At 41.5% G+C, this 19,433-nt stretch overlaps 1 protein-coding gene across 1 annotated transcript in view; it reads left to right on the top strand.

Annotated features, from left to right (window-relative positions):
- mad1l1 (mitotic arrest deficient 1 like 1) overlaps positions 1-14,974 on the top strand; it is a 46,535-nt gene extending 31,561 nt beyond the window's left edge. Inside the window, exon 18 of the mRNA XM_046370787.1 lies at positions 13,914-14,974. Within this exon, the coding sequence (XP_046226743.1) occupies positions 13,914-14,063 (150 nt within the window). The 3' untranslated portion in view covers positions 14,064-14,974. The remainder of the gene's footprint in view (positions 1-13,913) is intronic.
- The last annotated feature ends 4,459 nt before the right edge of the window (positions 14,975-19,433 follow it).

Raw genomic sequence — 19,433 nt, 5'->3', positions numbered from 1 at the left:
ATGCAAGACGACTGCACCTGTGCATTAATGCCTTGCTCAAAGACCCGCTCAGATGCTAGCAAGGAAGAGAATAATATGAGAATAAGAAATATTTGAACGTGCTCGTGCGCGTCCATGTGCTCTTTTTTTTTTTTTTTCTTGCTGGTGTGTCAAATCTGCTCCATCGAACCCACCTGCGACCCTGCCAGAAGAGATAATTCACTGTCAATATTGATTAACCTCAGACTGCGTCCATAGAACACACACACGCACACACACATGCATACACACACAGTCGTAATACCCTCATAGTACGCACTGTCACACTCAAGTGCACACATACTCCAATCTCAACAGTCTCCGTCACACCACACTTCACCACACTGCTCCCACCCCACCCCTTGCCTACCCCTCCACCTCCTCTGCTGGGTGCACATGCATACAGATGTACAGAGACAAACACACACCAAACAGATGCTAACACCTCCTATATTAGTATTCAGGGTGTTCTCCACTGTTTGAGTGTGTATGACACACACGCCTGGTGGCCTGTGGGAGCAGAGAGGCCTGTACTACTAATGGAATCCGACACTCACAAAACACACACACAAGCACACATGCAAGAACACACGCGAAAATACACATGAATACAATATACATAACGTGCGTAACTTGCTCTTTAAGTATGTGAGTGTAATCTGGGTTATGGAAATGTAAAATGGACTAATTGTAGGATGAAGCAGGACTAAGTGGAGAGAAAATGGGGGATTTTGGACAGGAAGCACAGAAGTCTTTACAAATAGGATTCTAATGTTATTCACCTCAGCAACAGGGTTGCCAGATAATCCTGCTAATATCCCCCTGTAGCAGTGGCACCCAAATCCCCCCTGTGGTGTAAGCTGTTAAACCTGCAAGTGTCTTCACCCACCCAATGCCCCCCCCCCAAATTTCTTTTCTCAAGCATTCATTATTTCACGCGCTCTTTCAAATGATTTCTTCACCCTTTATTCATGTTTATTTTTCAGCTTGGTAACACTGCTGTAATTTTGGTAATTGAAACATTTCAAGTTGAATTGTCAAATGAGATTCTTTTCTGACTCTGTGTGATTCTCAACAGGGATGGTAGAGAGACACAGTGATGGCGGTAATTATGACTGCAAGAAATGTTTTGTTTATTCAGTCTTTGTTACTAACTTCTCTCAGATGCTGTAATTGAAAGTACTTTATCCCCATTTCATCTGTGAGTGGCGTCAGCACAATTGAGGGTTTGGGGAAAGAAGAATACTGAAACAAAACTTCAGTGACTTTGTCTGTATGGTGTACTGATGGCCTGGCTTCAGCGTCCGTGATGTTTGTCGGTTGTCAATCAGTCAATTTGCCCAACTTCAACTGAATACTGAAATTTCCCTTTAAAATGACTTAAGCAGTACATGTGAAACATTAAAACATTAAGGTTGAGTATGGGGCATTTAAGACTAGGACAACATGTGCCATATCAACATCACCAGGATGTGAGTGATTGAATCTAAATGTTCAACCAAACAAATGATGTCGAACTTCAGATACTCCTGAAAATAATGACTGAATTCCTACCAGCTTCAGTCCTTAATGCTAAATGTTTGCATGTTATTGTATGCATACTAATACAATGCTGTGCCAAAGATCAGTCCTGTTAGTCCTCCTTGAAGTTTATTTTATTACTTTTTTTTTGTTGTTGTTGCATTAGCTTTATCTGCCGCACACCTCCCCAGCATTTACCACAGACTTCAAAGTCAAAAGGAATCTCATTATGTCAACACTGAAGTGCTGTCGTACAGAACAGAGTCAGAAGTTAGAAAGTGTGTTTTTGTTCAGTCTGTATTAGAGTGGTGGGAGATCAAAAGTTGTGTTTGTTAAAGTCGACTGTGAATGTATGGTCCTTGCTCAGTGTTGCAAACAGGAACCAGTATGGTGCAAAATCCACTTAGTCATAGCTAGTTTATGTGTGGAAATTCTGTTTGTCAGTTAATAATGGATTAATGCAGTGTTGTGTTAAAATGGCTGTGATGCCAGAATTGTTTTGATGGGGAAAAGTGTGCGTAAAACATTTGTGTGTATTAGCCTGACTTGAGCATGTGTGTGACTTATATTTTTAGCTCACCCCTAGGTGAGAGGGCTGATTAGCATCAGTGATTAGGTATTTATGAGGCCCTGCTAATCAGCGAGATAAACACCTTAGCTGTGCAAGCAAGTCAGCCATTTGAACATTTTTCATCCAGAAGTTTCAAGGAGGCACTTTTTGCATTTTACAACTTTAACATTTGCCTATTTAAAGGTTCAGATTTTCTGAGATAGTCTGATATTACAGGATATATACTTTGTTGGCAGCTTTTACTCATACAGTGATTAGTCGGCCATCACAAATCACAGACTTTGTTGCTTTTCTTGTTTTAATTTCCTCAGACGTATTTATTTCCCTCATTTGATCACAAAGGCTTGATGCATGTAGTACCGATACGTATAGCGGCGTGTGGTTCAAATGAAGGAGATGCATTTGTCAGATGAAGACTTGAAATTGGCTCATGGTGTTCCTGGTGTTCTACTTTGTATGTGGGAAACTCAAGTTTAGCACCTTGAGGTGAGTCAGAGCAGTTAAAAAAAAAAAATCAAGAGGCACATTGTAGACAAACAAGTCTTACAAGTTGTGTGTCTCTGTAAGTAATCTCCCAAAGCAGACCCACTGCCGGGCTTACACACCTCTGCTATTGATTAGCTCATTAACAAATAAACAGACATGCACCGAGCTGTGAAACCCGCAGCAGTGACTAAAAACTTCTACGATGTTCTCTATCGACCTGACTCTTCCATCTCTTTCTTTCTTTCCTTCCCTCTCATGCTCTCTCTTCGCTCCTTCCTTCACTTCCTTGACACCCTCTCCCCTGTCTTCCCTTCCTAATGAAAGGAGAAGATAGGATCTCATGGCCAGCTCATTAAAACCTACTCCCAATTAACTGTCAGCCCCCTCACCAGAGAGAGATGGAGGGAAAGAAAAGATGCATGTATGGGGGGAATGGTGGAAGGGAGGTGATGCGTAGATGGAGCAGAAAGTTTAAAAAAGAAAAGGCAATGGTTTCCACAAGTAATGAAAGGGGCCCTTTTGAAAAAGCTTAAAAAATTGTGTCTGTGTGTGAGAGTGGGCGAAGGAAGAGGACAGTTAATAAAGCACAGTTTATGAACACTGTGGAGCCTTAATGACCTGTCTCTGTTTTATCAGCCACTTGGGAATGATTAACGCCATACAAATGTGTGTTTGCCTGTGTGTATGTGTGTGAGACAGATTGTAAGCCATCACTGCTTGAATGATTCAGTCATTTGTCTGTTATAGCTTAATTTTAAAATAACTTTGAAGCACAGCCCGACTGTCAGGGAAGCTGCTGGCTGGAGCTCCAGTAAGACTCGAGTCTCTGGAGCTGGTGCAGGGGGGTCCAGCTGGGCCAGTGGCCAGAAACGTTTCAGGTGTCGCTCTTTCTCACCCAGTGATAAGACTGCTATCTCGGCCTCTCTCATTTTCTAACCAACCACATTTAGTTCCACCTGAGCGTTACCATTACTTCCAACAGGCATTGTGGCAGCTACTTAAAACGATAAGGACAGATAAAGGTGTTGCATTTTCTTTTTTGTAACCTTTTTTTTTTATTATTGACTAGAGTGTAAAGTGAAATGAGCGTCACTTATTGCACATTCATTAACCACAACAACACTATTGACAGCAGCCAGCAGGGTGTAAAAACACCAATACAACTGATTTTCTTTAAAAGGAGGATAGTTAGAGAACCGTTCCATGTATAATCAGGAGCAAGCCAATGTTTTCCTTTTCCTGTCGAGTGTCACTCTCACTCTCTCAACCACCTCCATCCCATATGTGCATCTGATGTATCTCCCGTTATCCCATAGTAGCGGCAGGTCCAACAACGGGTAACATAATGAGCCTTTCTTGTAATCGATAATTACCCAGTGAACACGCTGGCATGCGGTACTTTTTTTTGTTTTGTTTTTCTGCTGTTAAGGTATACCATTGCTCTATTTTACGATTCATTTTATTTTCACATTTATTATGCAGTCATTCATAGAGACCTTTACAATGGTTCTAAAAGCCTAAAATTTCAGTTCAAAAATAATCATAAATCCAGTTGCCAAGATATGGTCTGTTATGTACATGCATGCTGCTTGCTGAGTTATTTGCCAAAGCCTAATATAATTTAATATAGGAGACAGCAAGTAAAGAATGCAAAAAAAAATGTTGGTGTGCTTTGTATTGTATGATATGAATGTAATATTTTGTGATCATGCTTGAGAGATATGCAAAGACTGGAAATAATGTTCTGGTGTACATGTGGCAGGTTATCTAATCAGGCCATGCAGACTTAGTGTATGTTCACTTCTTTTCCTTTGCCTGTGCAAAATGGGTCTTGTATTACTTACTGAAACAAGATTAGTCTTGCATTCCCATCATACATTGGTTATAGTCATCCAAAATGTCTGTATGTGTGTTTGTGTGTGTGTGTGCGCGCGCACATGCATGAGCTCTTGTTCGCGTGTGCAAGACGGAGAGCAGTGGAATGAATATGAGACTAAAAAGGATACATGAGTGGGTGTTTGGGAATAGAAAGAACACTCGCTGTGACTGAATTTCACTTTGCTCGCTGACTGAAACAAAACACTTACTGATGTATCGCTGATAGCTATGAAGATAAACATGAGCAAAGCACTAATAAACAGTAAACACAAAGGCAGATGGGAATACAAGAGTGAATAAATTAACTGCATTTTCGGTGGATATGACTTAATGTGCTTAAACCTTCAGAGAGAAATCTTCAGAGTTGAAATCCCTGAGAACGAAGAGGATGTTGACTCTGATTTCTCCTGACAGTTTCCTGTCCTGCTTGCCCTCGGGGTGTGTATGCGTATGTGTGCGTGTGCGCGCGCACGTGCTTGTTGGCGTCACTAGCTCCTCTGGTCGATGTTGGGAACATATGTCTGCTGTCTCCATGGTAACGTGATACATCAGAACCACACATAAGTCCACCTGAGGTCATGAATATTCCTGAGCGGGAGAAGGTCTCTCCAGCTCAGTGCAGACTCCGTGGTTCACACGTCAATGCTGTCTCCATAACTCTGTGGTTATTACTTCACCCAGTCGGTCGCATGAATTCGGGAAAAGGAAGTGATTGAATTTTTATCTATTATTTATCAAGATTATATACAGTCCAATGGGTCTTGATGCTAATTAACGCACACAGAGAGAATCATAACTGTATTCATGTAAGCTCCTCAAAATATTTTCTGTGCACGTTGCAGTATTTTTTGTTGTAGTAAATATAAGAAAAAACATCTTGTTTTAGATAAATGTAATTGTAATCCATACAAACTCCGGTGAGTAAGTAGTAGTTAGTAAGAAGCTAGCCTGCCACACATCAGCTTACTCCTCATCACTGATTGAGGCTAGCAGCTCAGGTTACATTAGCCGCTGCTAGCATAGCGTAGCCGAATCCTTAGCCCAGATGTTGGCGAGTTTTACTGTGGATAATGAGGGAAGGTTTTGACGAGGACGAAGAATGTGTGAGATAAAAAGGACAAACTAACGTCACAGGATTGTCGTGCTAAGTTGAAGGAGTTCTTTTTGTTTGTCTTCACGTTACACTCAACAAGTGAAGATAAGAGAGCTGCTGAGGGTGAACTCTAGCACCATATTAGCTGCAGTGTATGTTGTAAATGTTCTCTGTGCTGCTGTTGGGCAGTTAAAGTTCTTATCTTATGAGGTTCCTCTTGAAATTTTGCATTTGCTACCAAGACCTGTAATTAGCCACCTAATCTCATTGCCTCCCAAAAATAACACTTTACGTAGGGTTTACAGAAGACTATTTAAATTCATTTGATTTAGAAAACTCTCTTTATAGCTACATATAAATGATTTATGACAATTTGAAGATTTCTGATTTAATTCTTCTGAGCACTATTGTGATTATCACTTCACCTGTATATATACACAGTTTTATTAACATCATTTCAACTTCAAACTTGACCTTTCATATAAACTTGGCGAATTTGCTAGTGGAAAAGCTTCTAGGTTATCTCACACTTCACATGCTGGAAAAAGCTTTTAAAATGTGATCTTCAACTTCACCAGCAATATCATCAATCATATTATTAGTTGTTGTGCCATTACATTAGTAGTGTGCTCCCACTGGTGTAATGTGGGAGTAAAGTGGTGTAAGTTATAATTTAAAAACTGTGGAGCCAGTGATGAACTCTCACAGCCACAAAGTTTAGGAAAAACCCAGACGAGCCTTTAATAACCAAAACCAAAAATGTTAGAGTAGCCTTGCCACATCCCAATATGTAGCCAAATGAAAGTTTCCTGAAGCTTAAGTTATAGTATCTTGAGATAAAAGGCACATTTAGATGTGTCAGATACACCAAGTTACTGAATAAATAGCCAAACAAGGTCTGCACAATGCTTCACTGTGTGTGTGTTTTTGAGGCAAAGTGAGGGATGCTTTATCTTAGCGATTCCAACAAGCTGCTTTACACATTTGGCCAAAACCGCACCAGTAACAGTAAATATGTCCAGGAAACAAACATGGTATCACTGCAAATTCATAGTTAATTCAGAAAAACTGGCCTGTTGCACAGCTTCCAACAGCTAAATCTTGTTTACCAGCCCGGTTTGTTTTGTTTTGTTTGAGCCCTATCTGAAATGCATGCTGCCTCTCACGTTTTGTATCGAGTCCTGGCTGAAATTCACAGTGCATATAAATACCCTTTTCCCTCCTCACTTGGAACACAATGCATGGAATTTTAATGGTTAGAAATCCAGCCCAACAGATGAGTTTCTTCGACAATACTCCCAGCTTTGTTAAATACTACACGGAGGTCAGCACAGTGTCATTCGCTCATCTCGCTGACTAGCTAATTAATGACCTGTCACACATCGAGGGTGACGCCCAGGGCAAAGCAGTTTTGCATTATTTGGAGTGTTTTCCTCTCTGCAATAAAATGATTCACAACTGTTGAAAATCAGACATTTGGACCAAAGGATATTGAAGTTAAGAACCAGCAGGGAAGCGGTTACGGATTACTTTTCTGGAAGCTTCCAATACCACTACACTTAACAGCTATTAAGTTATGAATGCAGGAGTTTTTGAGTTTCCGCTTAGCTTTGAAATGCTCAGAGAATGAAGTTAAGGCGAAGATAAGAGAAATCCCAAATAAACAACACAACAAAGAGCTATGATGTCTCTGAAAATCTAGACACATGTTTGGTTTTAATGTGTCTTGTATTGACAACTGTGACTAATTCCATGTTTAATGTATTTATGCTAGTGAGCTTCAGGTTGATCAGTGGTTCGACTAATGGTGTTTACTCCTCACAAAATAGTTTTCTGTGAGATGTATGTAGTCATTAGTTATTTATTGCTCAGACACATGAACAGTGCTTTAAAAACAGTAAACAAAAAGCTGATTAGAATATAAATATGGATAGAATTGCTGCTGATTTAATTGTTTTGGTGGGAGCTTTATTCCGTCTCCTTCTCTCTTTTGCTCTCTGCTCTTCTCTGTGACATCCTCCTCGCGATGGCAGAAAAATGCCAAAATCTGCATTTAAATTGAAAGCTATTCATCTGCATATTTTTGATTATTCAATTAATTTGCCTTCTGTTTTTTCGCCCCCACCAATCAGCAGCTATACACTGCACTGGAATTGTTTATCGGCAGTGATGATGATGCTTTCAGAGGGCTAGTGGTGTGTTTACGTGCCAACACTCTGTGTGTGTGTGTGTGTGTGTGTGTGTGTGTGTGGAGCAGAGGTGGGCGAAGGTGGAATCTGAAAAGAGGCAAAAGGTGCAAATGAGAGTTGAATAAAATGGAATTTGAGAGAGATCTGTGCAGCGGAGGGAGGAGAGAACAAGATGGAGACGGAGAAGAAAAGTCCCCTCATTAGCAGTGGAGAGCAGTGACGGAGGTCAACTGATTTGTGACCTGCATGTCATCACCTCAATAAAGACCCATCTGTCACATCCATGCAGGAGCACACAGGCTGAGGACTCTATTTTAACTGTACAGTGGCAAAAACCAGCTCAGAGCAGAATGTCACGACTCTAAGGCCTCGTTTAGGCCTTGTTCAGCACAGACCCGTTTGGTCCACGTCTCCTGGCAGCACGATGTTGTCCGAGGCACCAAGCAGCATGATAGAAACTCATTTTGGGCAATCTGGCTGACCTCTGAAGTTTGGCGAAGATAGTTAAGGCGAAGATACATGTGGGGTTTTTTGTTGTTTTTGTTTTTTGTTTTTTGTGTTGGTCTGCTCAATCAAACGTATCATCTCAGTCGGCGCTTATAATTAAACAGAAAACTTCCATTGTAAGTATTATATTAGTGGGATTATGTGTTGTGTTATTTATATATTTTGCAGAAATGGCTGCAACAACAAAGTTTACTTGCTGGTCTGATCTCCAGTTCATGTGATTGGCTTTTTTTTTTTTTTTTTCCCCCTTCATTCTCTTTGATGTATTGACTTGCAACCCCAGAGGTCCACACCACTGCAGCCTAAACCCACTGACCCTCACTCAGAGTGAATGGCAGGACTGGTGTTTTCACCACAACGCCTGATCCGATCTGCCTGAGGCCTAAACACAGTGAAACGATCTCTAAGCATTTAACATGGGCGCAAACAGCTCTGCGAATATTAATGTAGATTGTAGGAGAGTGTCGATTGATTGATTATCTTTTCTTTTACATTACTTGTCTTGCCAGTCACGCTTACACATAATGGAAGCAGCTCTTAAAATGGAAATGGAAATTCAGAGAGCTTTTCAAAATACAAAAATACTCCCAATAAGTTGGCAACAAAAGCAAGGACATAATGAAAATATGCTTTCAAATGCAGATGCACATTTACAGTAGTTTACGTCTGAGGAGATGCCACATTTTCTGTGGTTGATGTGAGGCTAAGAGCTTCTTTAATGTGAGGATTTTCTGCTTTCCAGAAAAGTATCATAACACAGTGCATCACAGTCTGTTGTGTATAGGGCTGCGTAGCTGCAGACTGGTCATGGTTCCCCATGCTGACACCAAAAGTGCCTACAATGGACGCGTGAGCATGGAGCAATGGAAGAAGATGGCTTGGTCTGAGGAATCACATTTTCTTTTCCATCGGGTGGATAGCCGGGTGCATGTGTCTGTTGCTTACCTGAGGAAGCCATGGCACCAGGAATGCACTATGGGAAGAGGGCAAGGCAAAGGAGACAGTGTGATGCTTTGGTCAGTGTTCTGCTGGGAAACCTTGGGTCCTGCCATTCATTTGGGTCTTACTTTAACACGTACCTTCTACCTGCTCGGGATAATGGGCCCTGCCACACTGCAAAAATGGTTCAAGAATGGTTTGAGGAACACAGGAAGGAGTTTGGGGTCTTGACTTGGCCTCCAAATTGTCCAGATCTCATTCCAAGGGTCTGTGGGATGTGCTGGAAAAACGTGTCCTACCCATGGAGGCCCCACTTCGCAGTTTACAGGACATAATGATACTGATCACTTGGTGCCAGAATTCACAGCACACCTTCAGAGGTCTAGTGGAATCCATGCCTTGATGGGTCAGGGCTGTTTTTAAGGCAAAAGGGGGTCCTACTCAATATTAGGCAGGCGGTCATAATGTTGTGACTGATCAGTGTACATAAAACTAAGTTAAGAATCAAAAGTAAAAATAAATAAAGAAATTATGAAATGTAGACCAGCAGCAACAAGCAGCATTCCCCTCCTTTCCTTGCTGGCATTAGAACCGAGTGCTCAATTATTGGTTTCGTGCGTCTCTAACTGTCTGAGGGCGTGGGTTTGCACCTTTACTCCGACCCTGTCTGCTTTGGGAGGGGAGCATGATTGTCATTCAGGTAGCATGCAGCTCCTCGGTTTGATGAGGTCACTATAAAGCCCCGCCCTGCATTTCAAGCCAGTATCGATTTCCTTTAATTGGATAGACAAATGAAAAGAGGGGATGAATGGGATAGCACTGCTCCTCTCCATTGTTGAGGTTTGTCCTTCTAAGGGTTTGTGTGAAAGTTTGTCTCGTTAGTTTCTTACCGCTGATCTCGGAGGGAGCAAAAACAAGTTGTCTTCCATTTCTGTCTGTTTTTTAACCTGGATAAGGTTGGTGTCACCCCGTAGCAGGAACCTTGTGGGATTCATATTTACCTTAACCTCGCGTTACATTTTTTTTCTGCATCTCGCTCCCTTTGCTGAAATCGGGAAATCCCTTTGTTTTCAAATACAAGCAAGACACTTTTGTTTTTCAGAAAGGTCAAATACTGTTTAACACACTTACTGGGGAAGTGCGACTATGCAAATAAGCATTGATAAGGTCAATATTTGAATAAAGCTGATTTAAAAAAATAAATAAATAAATAACCTGCTGTGACCTTTTTATTTTTTTTTTTTCCCCACACAAAAAAGAGAAACATGAGAACAAATCAACAAGTGTTGCTGAAAGGACCCTGTGGGTTACATGTGTTTAAAATCTGCTTCTCTTTTCATCAGAAATGCTTCTTTTTTTTTTCCTTGTAGTTTGTAGAAGAATCCTCACATCAATTTTAATCGAAGTCTGTTAACAATTTAGTAAGTCTGACCTTAATGTTGGTAACAAGCAGAAATGACTCAAACTCCATCCATCTGAACTCTGGTGCAAGATGTTTTACCATACGTGAATAGAATCACATTATTATAGTGCCAAGTACTTCATTAGGCAGATTACTCAATTTAAGTACAGCTAAATTTACTGTAATTTAGGCAGCAGGCAGCTTGTGGCCCTCTGTAGCACATTACCAGAACAAGCATGCTAATTTCATTAATTCATTCGTAAATCAATTATGCACTGATATTTTTGCACCAAGTGTCAATCAGTTCAAGAACACTTTAATTTTTCTTCCTCGGAACAACATGTCGTGTCTCTGTACAAATCAGTAAAAAGCTGAGCCAAAAATAAGCGAGTCCAATAAACAAAACACAATCTTATCTACTTTAACCTGCTCAGACACAAAAACACGACACATTCAGCTGTGATGCGCGTGTTTTGAAAAGGACAAGCTAACTCCTAGAAAGCTTTTAAAATCAGACTGTTTACATTTGGTCAGAATTTTGTTGGGTTTGTGTGTGTGTGTGTCTGCACGCACATTTGGCCAGTTGAAATCCAAAATTATGTGTGTGCGATGGCATTTCTCCAGACGATGAGGCTGTTGTCTTAGTTTTCCACTTCCGACCCACTGTGGGAGGCCTCAGCGTCCTCGGCTCCCATAGGCCTCCATGAGCGTGTCCACTTTGTCTCTCTCTCTCTCTCTCACACAGACACACACCCACACACACCCACTCATACACTAAGTCTGTTCTGAGGACAAACTTGGACAGAAGGTGTTTCAAACACCGAGATCTCCATGGTAACTGCTCGCAGCGTTTTCCTTTGATGTTTCGTGTTCCCGGGGCCCCAGCAGCTTCTAGAGCCGTGTGCACATGCGTGTTTGTGTGTGCTTCTGTGATGAGAGCGGCGGCCTGAGGATATGGCTATGGCACGGCTTTCAGAAGGCCGCGCAGGGGAAGAAAACACCAGGGACCGTCAGAGAAATAAAGCCACAGAATGAGGCACTTAGAGCGGTGGACAGTTGTCGTGAGAAAGCTGGTGTGATCAGAGAGCTCTTTGGTTTGCCTCGCCGCAGTGTGCAGGCCTGGATAATAAAGATTGATTCACACTGAAACCAAGACCGCATGTAAGGACTAGGTGACCGTGTAGCTGTGTAAAACACTTTACTGACGCCTCTCTGGCCGGTGTGGCTGAGTGAGATGGCTCTCGGTGTTCGATGTGTTTTGTTTGCCACTCTTGAAGTTGGTCAGGTTACATCATCATGCATATGTAATTGATTATTGTATGTTCAGATCGTCACTGCTAAGGTCAAAGTAGACATACTCGGCAGATTATTGAACATGTTTGGATTTATAGGAGCCTCCATCCTTTAAAACATTTCTGAAGTGTAATGTCATCCTCATTTGAGAAGATTTTCCACCATCACCCTCATCCCCTTTTCACGAGTCAAACCAAGAAGAGGCAACTTTTCCTATAATTAATCAGGAATTATTCATGTTTCCTTCTGTTTGATAAGTTTTTGATAACGAACCAATTAAAGACCGTAATACAGGTTTAAATAGCACTTTGGCCGGGTGTCACGGTGGACTAGTAGACTAATACGCTTACCACGTAACCGCGTCGAATCCAGCTGGAGTTCTTTGTTGCATGTCATCCTCCCTCTCCCCCCTAATTTCCTGTCTGCAGCCTCTTGACTGTATGCTATCCAAAAAAATTGCCCCAAAATGCTAAGAGAAGAAGAAAAAGCATTATTAGAGTCATATCACGTATTAGAAAGTATGAAGAAAATTGCTTGAGAGCAGCTTATACCTTGTATTAGTTTGAACACGCTTCCTTCATATATATATATACTGTATATATACATATATGTATTTAAAAAAGAGCTCCCCAAACAAAATGTCATTCTTTTTATTCTACACGTCTGTTTTGTTTTTTTTTTTTGATCCCATCTATAGTGGTGACCTCAGAGTGAAAGTTTCCTTCTGCTTTAGGGGTGGAAGTAAAAGACAGCGTCACAGACTGTAATAAAGACAGAAAAGTAAAGAACGGCTTCTGCAATGCATTAAACACTCTGATAAAAGATGTAACTGCACATATAATTTCCCCCCTGAATAAAAGAGAAATAAGAACACTCCCATTAAAAAGAGCATCGATCAACTGAGCTGAGATAGAAAGAAGAATGGAAACTTTTTACCATAAGTGCCAGACTTTCACTGTTAAACATCAGCCAACCCTGAAACATCTTGGAGCAGCTGGCGGGTTTGTACAGTTTGCTAAAGAACGACATTGAAAACAGCAAGTCATTCTGTCTGTGTCTCCTGAGCGCTCTCCATACAGCATTTAGCCTCTCTTTGGCATTGTGCAGTCAGCTAGCAAATTCAGTCATTAGTTCAGTTATCCTCTCCTCTCACCCATTAGATATTTGTGGCTGTTCACACAAACCTGAGCAGCTGAGTTCACCTCATCCTGTTGTGTGTGAGGAGGCACAGTAATTGGTTTATCAAGGAGGATTTGCTTTTATTTATTTATGTGTTTATTTGCATCAGCTACGCTGCTTTCCACTGTCCTGTTGCTGTGTTTGCTTTTCAAATAAAGCTCAAGTCAAATCACGTTTTATCATATTTTTCGGGAAGTTATTCAGCTGCAAATCACTCTCCATGGGTGCACATTCACCGAGTTGGACTTTGAGTTGGAAAGTGTTCATGTGGGAAATAATGTAGTGCGGTATCAAATATTCCTTTGCTGATCTGCTTCCATTCATGCTTTTTGGCTTCTGGTCTTTCTTATTTGATTTGCTTTCCGTTCGCCTTCTCGTGATACTTGTGGAATGAAGATCTGTGTCTCTTGCGCTCGTTGACACAGGACATTTCTCAGACGTCTCCATGTCTTCCCAGCATGTCATGGGACTGAGCCCCCCCCCCCCCACACACACACACACACACCTGCAATGCTTTAATTACTTTATCCCTCGTTTCTCTCCTCATCCCTTTCTCCTTCACTCCATCGCCCCGAGCTGCTCCTCATTCCTTTTAATTAATCCACACAGATTTAGACACCTTCACCCTGCTGTGAATGCATATACACACACACACACACACAAGCTCTCACAGACACACTTGACAATCCCCTGTAGACAATAACAACTTGAAGTGATCTTACTTCACTTTGAAAGTTTTTCTCTGGAGATGGATGTAGACGAATACACAGGTCTTATTGTTTGGTGTTGTGTATTGTCTTTTGATGCCTGTGTGTGTGTGTGTGTACATGCGCACAGGGCTCCAGCGGAAGCATGCAACTCATGGAAACCGAGTTCTCCAAAACTCTGGGGGAAATGGTGGCCCTTCATCTCCATCACCAGAAGAGCATCCCGGCGTTCCTCTCTGCTGTGACCCTCGACCTCTTCAGCCGACAAACCACAGTCTGAAGGAATCAGGACACCAACTCAGACACAGGGCTGGAAGATTTAAGATTTGAGAATTAGTTTGTGTTTTTTCTTAAATTTCAGTTTTTTTTTATCTCTCATTTTTGCTTTTTTTGTCTGCAATACTCACTGAGTAACTCAACAACTTGCAGTTGGTGCCGTATGGTGGAGGCAACACTTCCAACTAAGATTCAAAGGGCCAACAAAGCTGTTTTGTATTCGCTATTTGTATCACTGAATATTTCATCAGTGCAACAGATGGAATAAAACTGCCATGAAAATGATGAACAAAGGACACCGATACACTATGTAGACAAAAGTATTGGGACACCTGGCCATTACACCGAACCAGAAGGCCTGGCTCGCAATCTCCGTTTCAGGTCATCCCAGAAGTGTTGGATGGGGTTGAGGTCAGGACTCTGTGTGGGCCAGTCAAGTTCTTCCACACCAAACTCACCCAGCCATGTCTTTATGGAGCTTTGCTTTGTGCACTGGGGCACAGTCATGCTGGAATAGAAAAGGGCCTTCAACAAACTGTTGCTTCCCACTTCCCACCATGTTTACTGCACACCGAGAGGAGCAGAAGAAACATTTCTTCGGTATATGTGTTTCACGTGGCCTTTACCGAGGCTGCGTCTTTGTTGACTTTTTAATACTCCCTTTGTGTCCTCTCTCTTGGGGCCTTGTATGAAAGGTTTCACGTGGATGTTTTGTGGTTATAGCTAAACCAAGCCAATCCGAACACAGTGTTCAAGGAACCCATTTGGTTAGAAGATCACTGGATTTGACTGCTTTTCCTCTTGTCATTTGTGTGGTGGGAAATATCAGAATTTGAAATTAGTTTTGATCATTCATCTAATTTAGTCATGCCATACATTTATTATTTTAATAAATGATTATGTGTTTGAACTGGAGTTTAAGTCTGAACTGAAACTTCCTGCTTTTGTTCCTTATCTTGTCCTTTTCTGTTAGGAGAGATAAGAGCCAGCACTGATACCCTTACAGCACATTGAAAATTCATTCTGTGGTTTGACGATGAGGAGAAATCCAACATTTTATCTGTACTAACCTCACAAAATTCCAAGTGCACAGTGTGTAAGTGATTAGATTAACGTGTTGAAAAACAGGGAGTGATTGAAACTGTTTATGTGCCACCTGGATCTGCTGCATGCCTTAGTAAGCTAGTCTGTTGTTGTTTTCTACATTAGCACAAAATAGAGAAAACTAAACAAGTAATCATGACACCAAACCCTTTCAGAAGTGAATGTGTGGAGTCATTTCGGAGTTTATAAACGGATTAAAGAAAGGCTGTTTGCTGCCTTTTTAAAAACGCACCTGCTTTACAGCGACGTTAGTGCAAAACGTTAGCTTGTTGCTTAAGTGAGGCACATCAGCTTTACAACATTGTGTTAGTTTTGGATGAGATTATATGGGTTGAGTTCAAATTAGTTTGATCAAATAACATTTAAGTGCCAGCTTTATCGAAGAAGCTTTTATTTTATTTTACACATTTGTTCTCACCTCAGCTGCTTCGTACACATTAATCCCGCTGTGTCTCCCCCTTCAGGCAGTGAGAGTAATTACACAAACAATGGTGCCGAACAGGCTCTGCCATACGTAGTCTACTTAGTTGCTATGGTTCCTCTCTCCAACAACTTTGGCAAACTAATTTCTTTGAGATGAAACACGTCGCTTACCGCTGTGCCAGTTTTGAAGACTCTGATATGCTGTGAAATTCCAAGAGCTTCGTCTGGCAGTGAGAGGCTTAATCAGTCTTGTGTGAGCTCATTTGGCAATGTAATGGACGTTTGTTTATATGGAAAAGGTTCTGAACTCCAGGTTTAATACATCAGTGTATCCTAATGGAGGGATTAGACTAAGAATACACACACGTTCAAATACCCAGGGATTGTCTAATGTATAAAATGTAAACATGTGTAGAAACTCACTAGAAATAAACACCGGCTTACTGCTGTAACCTTTGTGACACAGAGAGAAGTTTCAGGTTATGAACTTTTATTTTGATCAGCTGTGAATTCTTCATGTTTGGATACAGATAATGATGGTGCTGGCGCGAGTTCAAACACAAGATAAGACGAGGGAATTTTCCAGGCAGCAATAAAGAGAAATGGCAGAAATAGACACGAGGTGAAGAGCAAGCAAGGGAGCAATCCAATAAAACCGAGAAACAAAAGGAAGTGAAGTGAGAATAAAGCCACTTATCACAGCAACAATATAAGAATTCCAGCTGGTGCAGCCATATGTCTCATGAGGAAACAACAGTACATGCCACATACTGTCTTTGTTTTGTTTTTGGTTTTTTCCTCCCCACACACTCGTCCATTTTCACGAGGCAGCACATCTTCTGCACGCCCCACTGCTCTCACCTAGAGGTAATATTTTAGAAAGTTTCATGTAAGCTGTGCAATACACACAGCACCCGGCACGATGACACTCTTTCACCGGTGTGTGATGTATGCTGGCTTTGTCTGCGTCTTATTAAAAGTACTGTAGTTACCTTCTCCCTATTTGAATTTGAAATGCAAATGTATTCAGTAAAGCATATGAGTGTGATTTACTATCAGAAATACCACTTGACTTGAAAGAGCATAATGTTTGTGGCAACATGTAACTGGAGCAGCTCACCCACTGTACCGCATGCTGTGAGAAACAGGAAGCTTACCCGACAGCTCTCATGACCATGTTGTTGCGTGACCCTGTGACCCTGGGTGCTGTGATCTCGAAAGGCTACTAGTCTCAGGTGAGAATCCAGGCTAAGTGTGACAGGGTCTTCATGAAAGCAGGGGGCTCCTTCAAGGATAGCTTACAGGGACTCATCTGGACTGTTTATAACATAACTCGTTCAAAATTCTGAATTTTTTAAAGAAATAAACCAATCATACAAAAGCAGTGTTTTGCTTGGTGTCTGGAGCAGGTTGGTAGCACAGCCAAAATGTTTACCACTGAGAGAATGAAGCAGCCTTTATGAAAATTTGAATTAATTTCAAAGGAAATGCATTGAAAAAATATGAAGCTGAAGTCTGTACATTTGGGTTATGTAGTGATGTAGTAACCAGAAATGTTTCCTATGTTAAGGGAACCACACCTTTATGGCTGCGTTTCCATGGACACAGTGTTTAAACAAAGCTGCACAGACGGTGTGAAAAAGCTTTCTTCCACTTATTTAAAATTCTTATGTAAAAAAAAAGTTAAAATATGGGACAGTAAAATATTTACTCAATATACTAAAGACCAATAATGTGTCAGGTAGCACAGTTCAGTTTACTTCCTCTTTGGGCAGAGGTGTTTGATAGTGGAACGTCGTCCTGCTTTTTCGCGTAGCAGAGTATATTTTATGGCCACGACGAATAAATACAAGTTTTACAAGGCAAACGTAAAGCCTGGTTGGTTCAGGATTCCCAATGGGGAAGGAAAGCAGGGTTCAAACGTTGCGTCGTTCGACGTCTTCCAAGCTGGAGGAGTCAGCCACTGTCACAGCATCGTATGCACTCAGACTCACAACTTGAACCCAACCTGAAAACCGTCAATTCTTGTCTGAGAAATATACCACAAGACCTGGAAATTTGAGTCTGGAAAAGCATGAAGTTATGAAAAGAAAAATGTTTTGCTGTGCAGCAAGTAATAAAATGAGCAGTAGAATCTTCGTTATAAACCGCTATGCAGGTTTTTTAGCATCTAGATAGAACAGCTCTTAGATAAATAGAAAAGATAAACCTTCAAATCAAGGCTCTGTCACTGCAGCTTGACTTGTATCACAGTTTACTGTCTCACCAGTACCTGAAACATCTCCTCTAACACAGCCCGCTGTTTTCTGTCTGAACGCCCACAAAATGTGATTCAAAGACCTCTGTCTGCCTGGACTAGGATACTCAGGGCCCCCCGGGACTTGAGCTTGTAGGCGAGTGTCTGGTGGCTGAGCCTGTACCCATTTGCCTGCTCAGCTTCAGCCTGAAGAAGTAGCATGGGGGCAACCACCCACAAGGTTGTACAAGTACGCAGGTCCAGCGCATTACCAGTTGTGTGGCAGGCAACTTTGTATGCTGGAAAAAAACTCATCTCTTTGTCACGACTGTGGAAGGAGACACAGCATGTTGAAGGTAAAAATTGCCAATGAGATTAAGTTAAACATCGTCTCCAATGTCAGCACTTATTTTAGAGCCAAACTTCCACACAAAGGCTGAACTTTTGTATTTTCTGGAGTTGCTGAAGGTGAAAGTTGCCGGCAGATTGATGATTTTTGGTGTCTGTCTTTGTGGCAAAAACAGAGCTAGACAAAAGGTTGCGGAAAGCTGTCAAGCAGAAGAACAAGGGTTTTCGGGCTTAGTCACCAGACAAGTATCAGGAGGGCAGGAAAACAGAGGTCGCTGTGGCCGGGGAGCAAAAACTCAGATGGTGGGAAGCGTACGAGGAGGTCACGAGAGGGGATTTATGTCACAACCTGTCAGTTGACTCATTCAGAGGTGGAGACGTTGTCTTTGCCAGGCCGCAGAGGAGACTGCCTGACCTCACGTTGGATGGCAGAAGGAACACCTGAATGCTGTGGAGGAAACAAAGTCAAAATTTCTCTTTTTTTGTGTGTGTGTGCCTCTACCCCAGCCAGACCATCAGCACTCCTTAGTGTATTGTTATGCTTACACCACGGCCACAAGCTACAGGCAAAAAGAGAAAGCGTGTTTAAACAATCATAGGTTTTTTTGAAGTCTTTGCTTGTAGCCAGTTTGACTCACAGTTAGCTCGATTTCACCAGTGAGAATTAACCAAAGCACAAGAGATAAAACTAAAGAAACAACAGACACTTTCTGTCCCTGATCAAGATGTCAGCTCCATAATGGAGGGTAGCAGGACAGAGAAAGAGAGAAAACAGTAAGACCTTCTCTATTCACCTTTCATCCATGTTATTTCCTTTTCTGTCTCTCACAATCTGTTAAACTCTAATTTTCTTCCTGCCCCTCATCGTCTCTGCTGTTCTCACTTCTTCCCACTCTTATATTCATTCCTTTATCTTTATTTCATCAGCCCATCATCTCTCAGTCAAAAACAATTAGTACCCCCCCCCTCTCATTAACTATAAATGAGGTGGTAGAGTCAAGGCAGAAATGTCAAAGCCGGGCTTCATAACTTGGCATCCTACATCAGATTTCACACACACCAAGTCCTCGTCGAGTAATAAACAATCAATTCTTGAAAGTCGTGTTTTTAAAAATAGGCAGCAAAAATCATTTTAAGGGGGCGCTAAATATTTTAAAGCGATTCTCATGCATGTTTAATTCATTAAGAAGTATAGGAACAGAATTTCAGCTTCATTTTTCAGCTTTTCAGAGAAATATTGATAAGCGAGACCTGCTGAGAGGA

This window comes from Scatophagus argus, chromosome 2, assembly GCF_020382885.2.
Source record: "Scatophagus argus isolate fScaArg1 chromosome 2, fScaArg1.pri, whole genome shotgun sequence".
Taxonomy (NCBI): Eukaryota; Metazoa; Chordata; class Actinopteri; family Scatophagidae; genus Scatophagus; species Scatophagus argus.
This window is presented reverse-complemented; position numbering and strand designations above follow the sequence as displayed.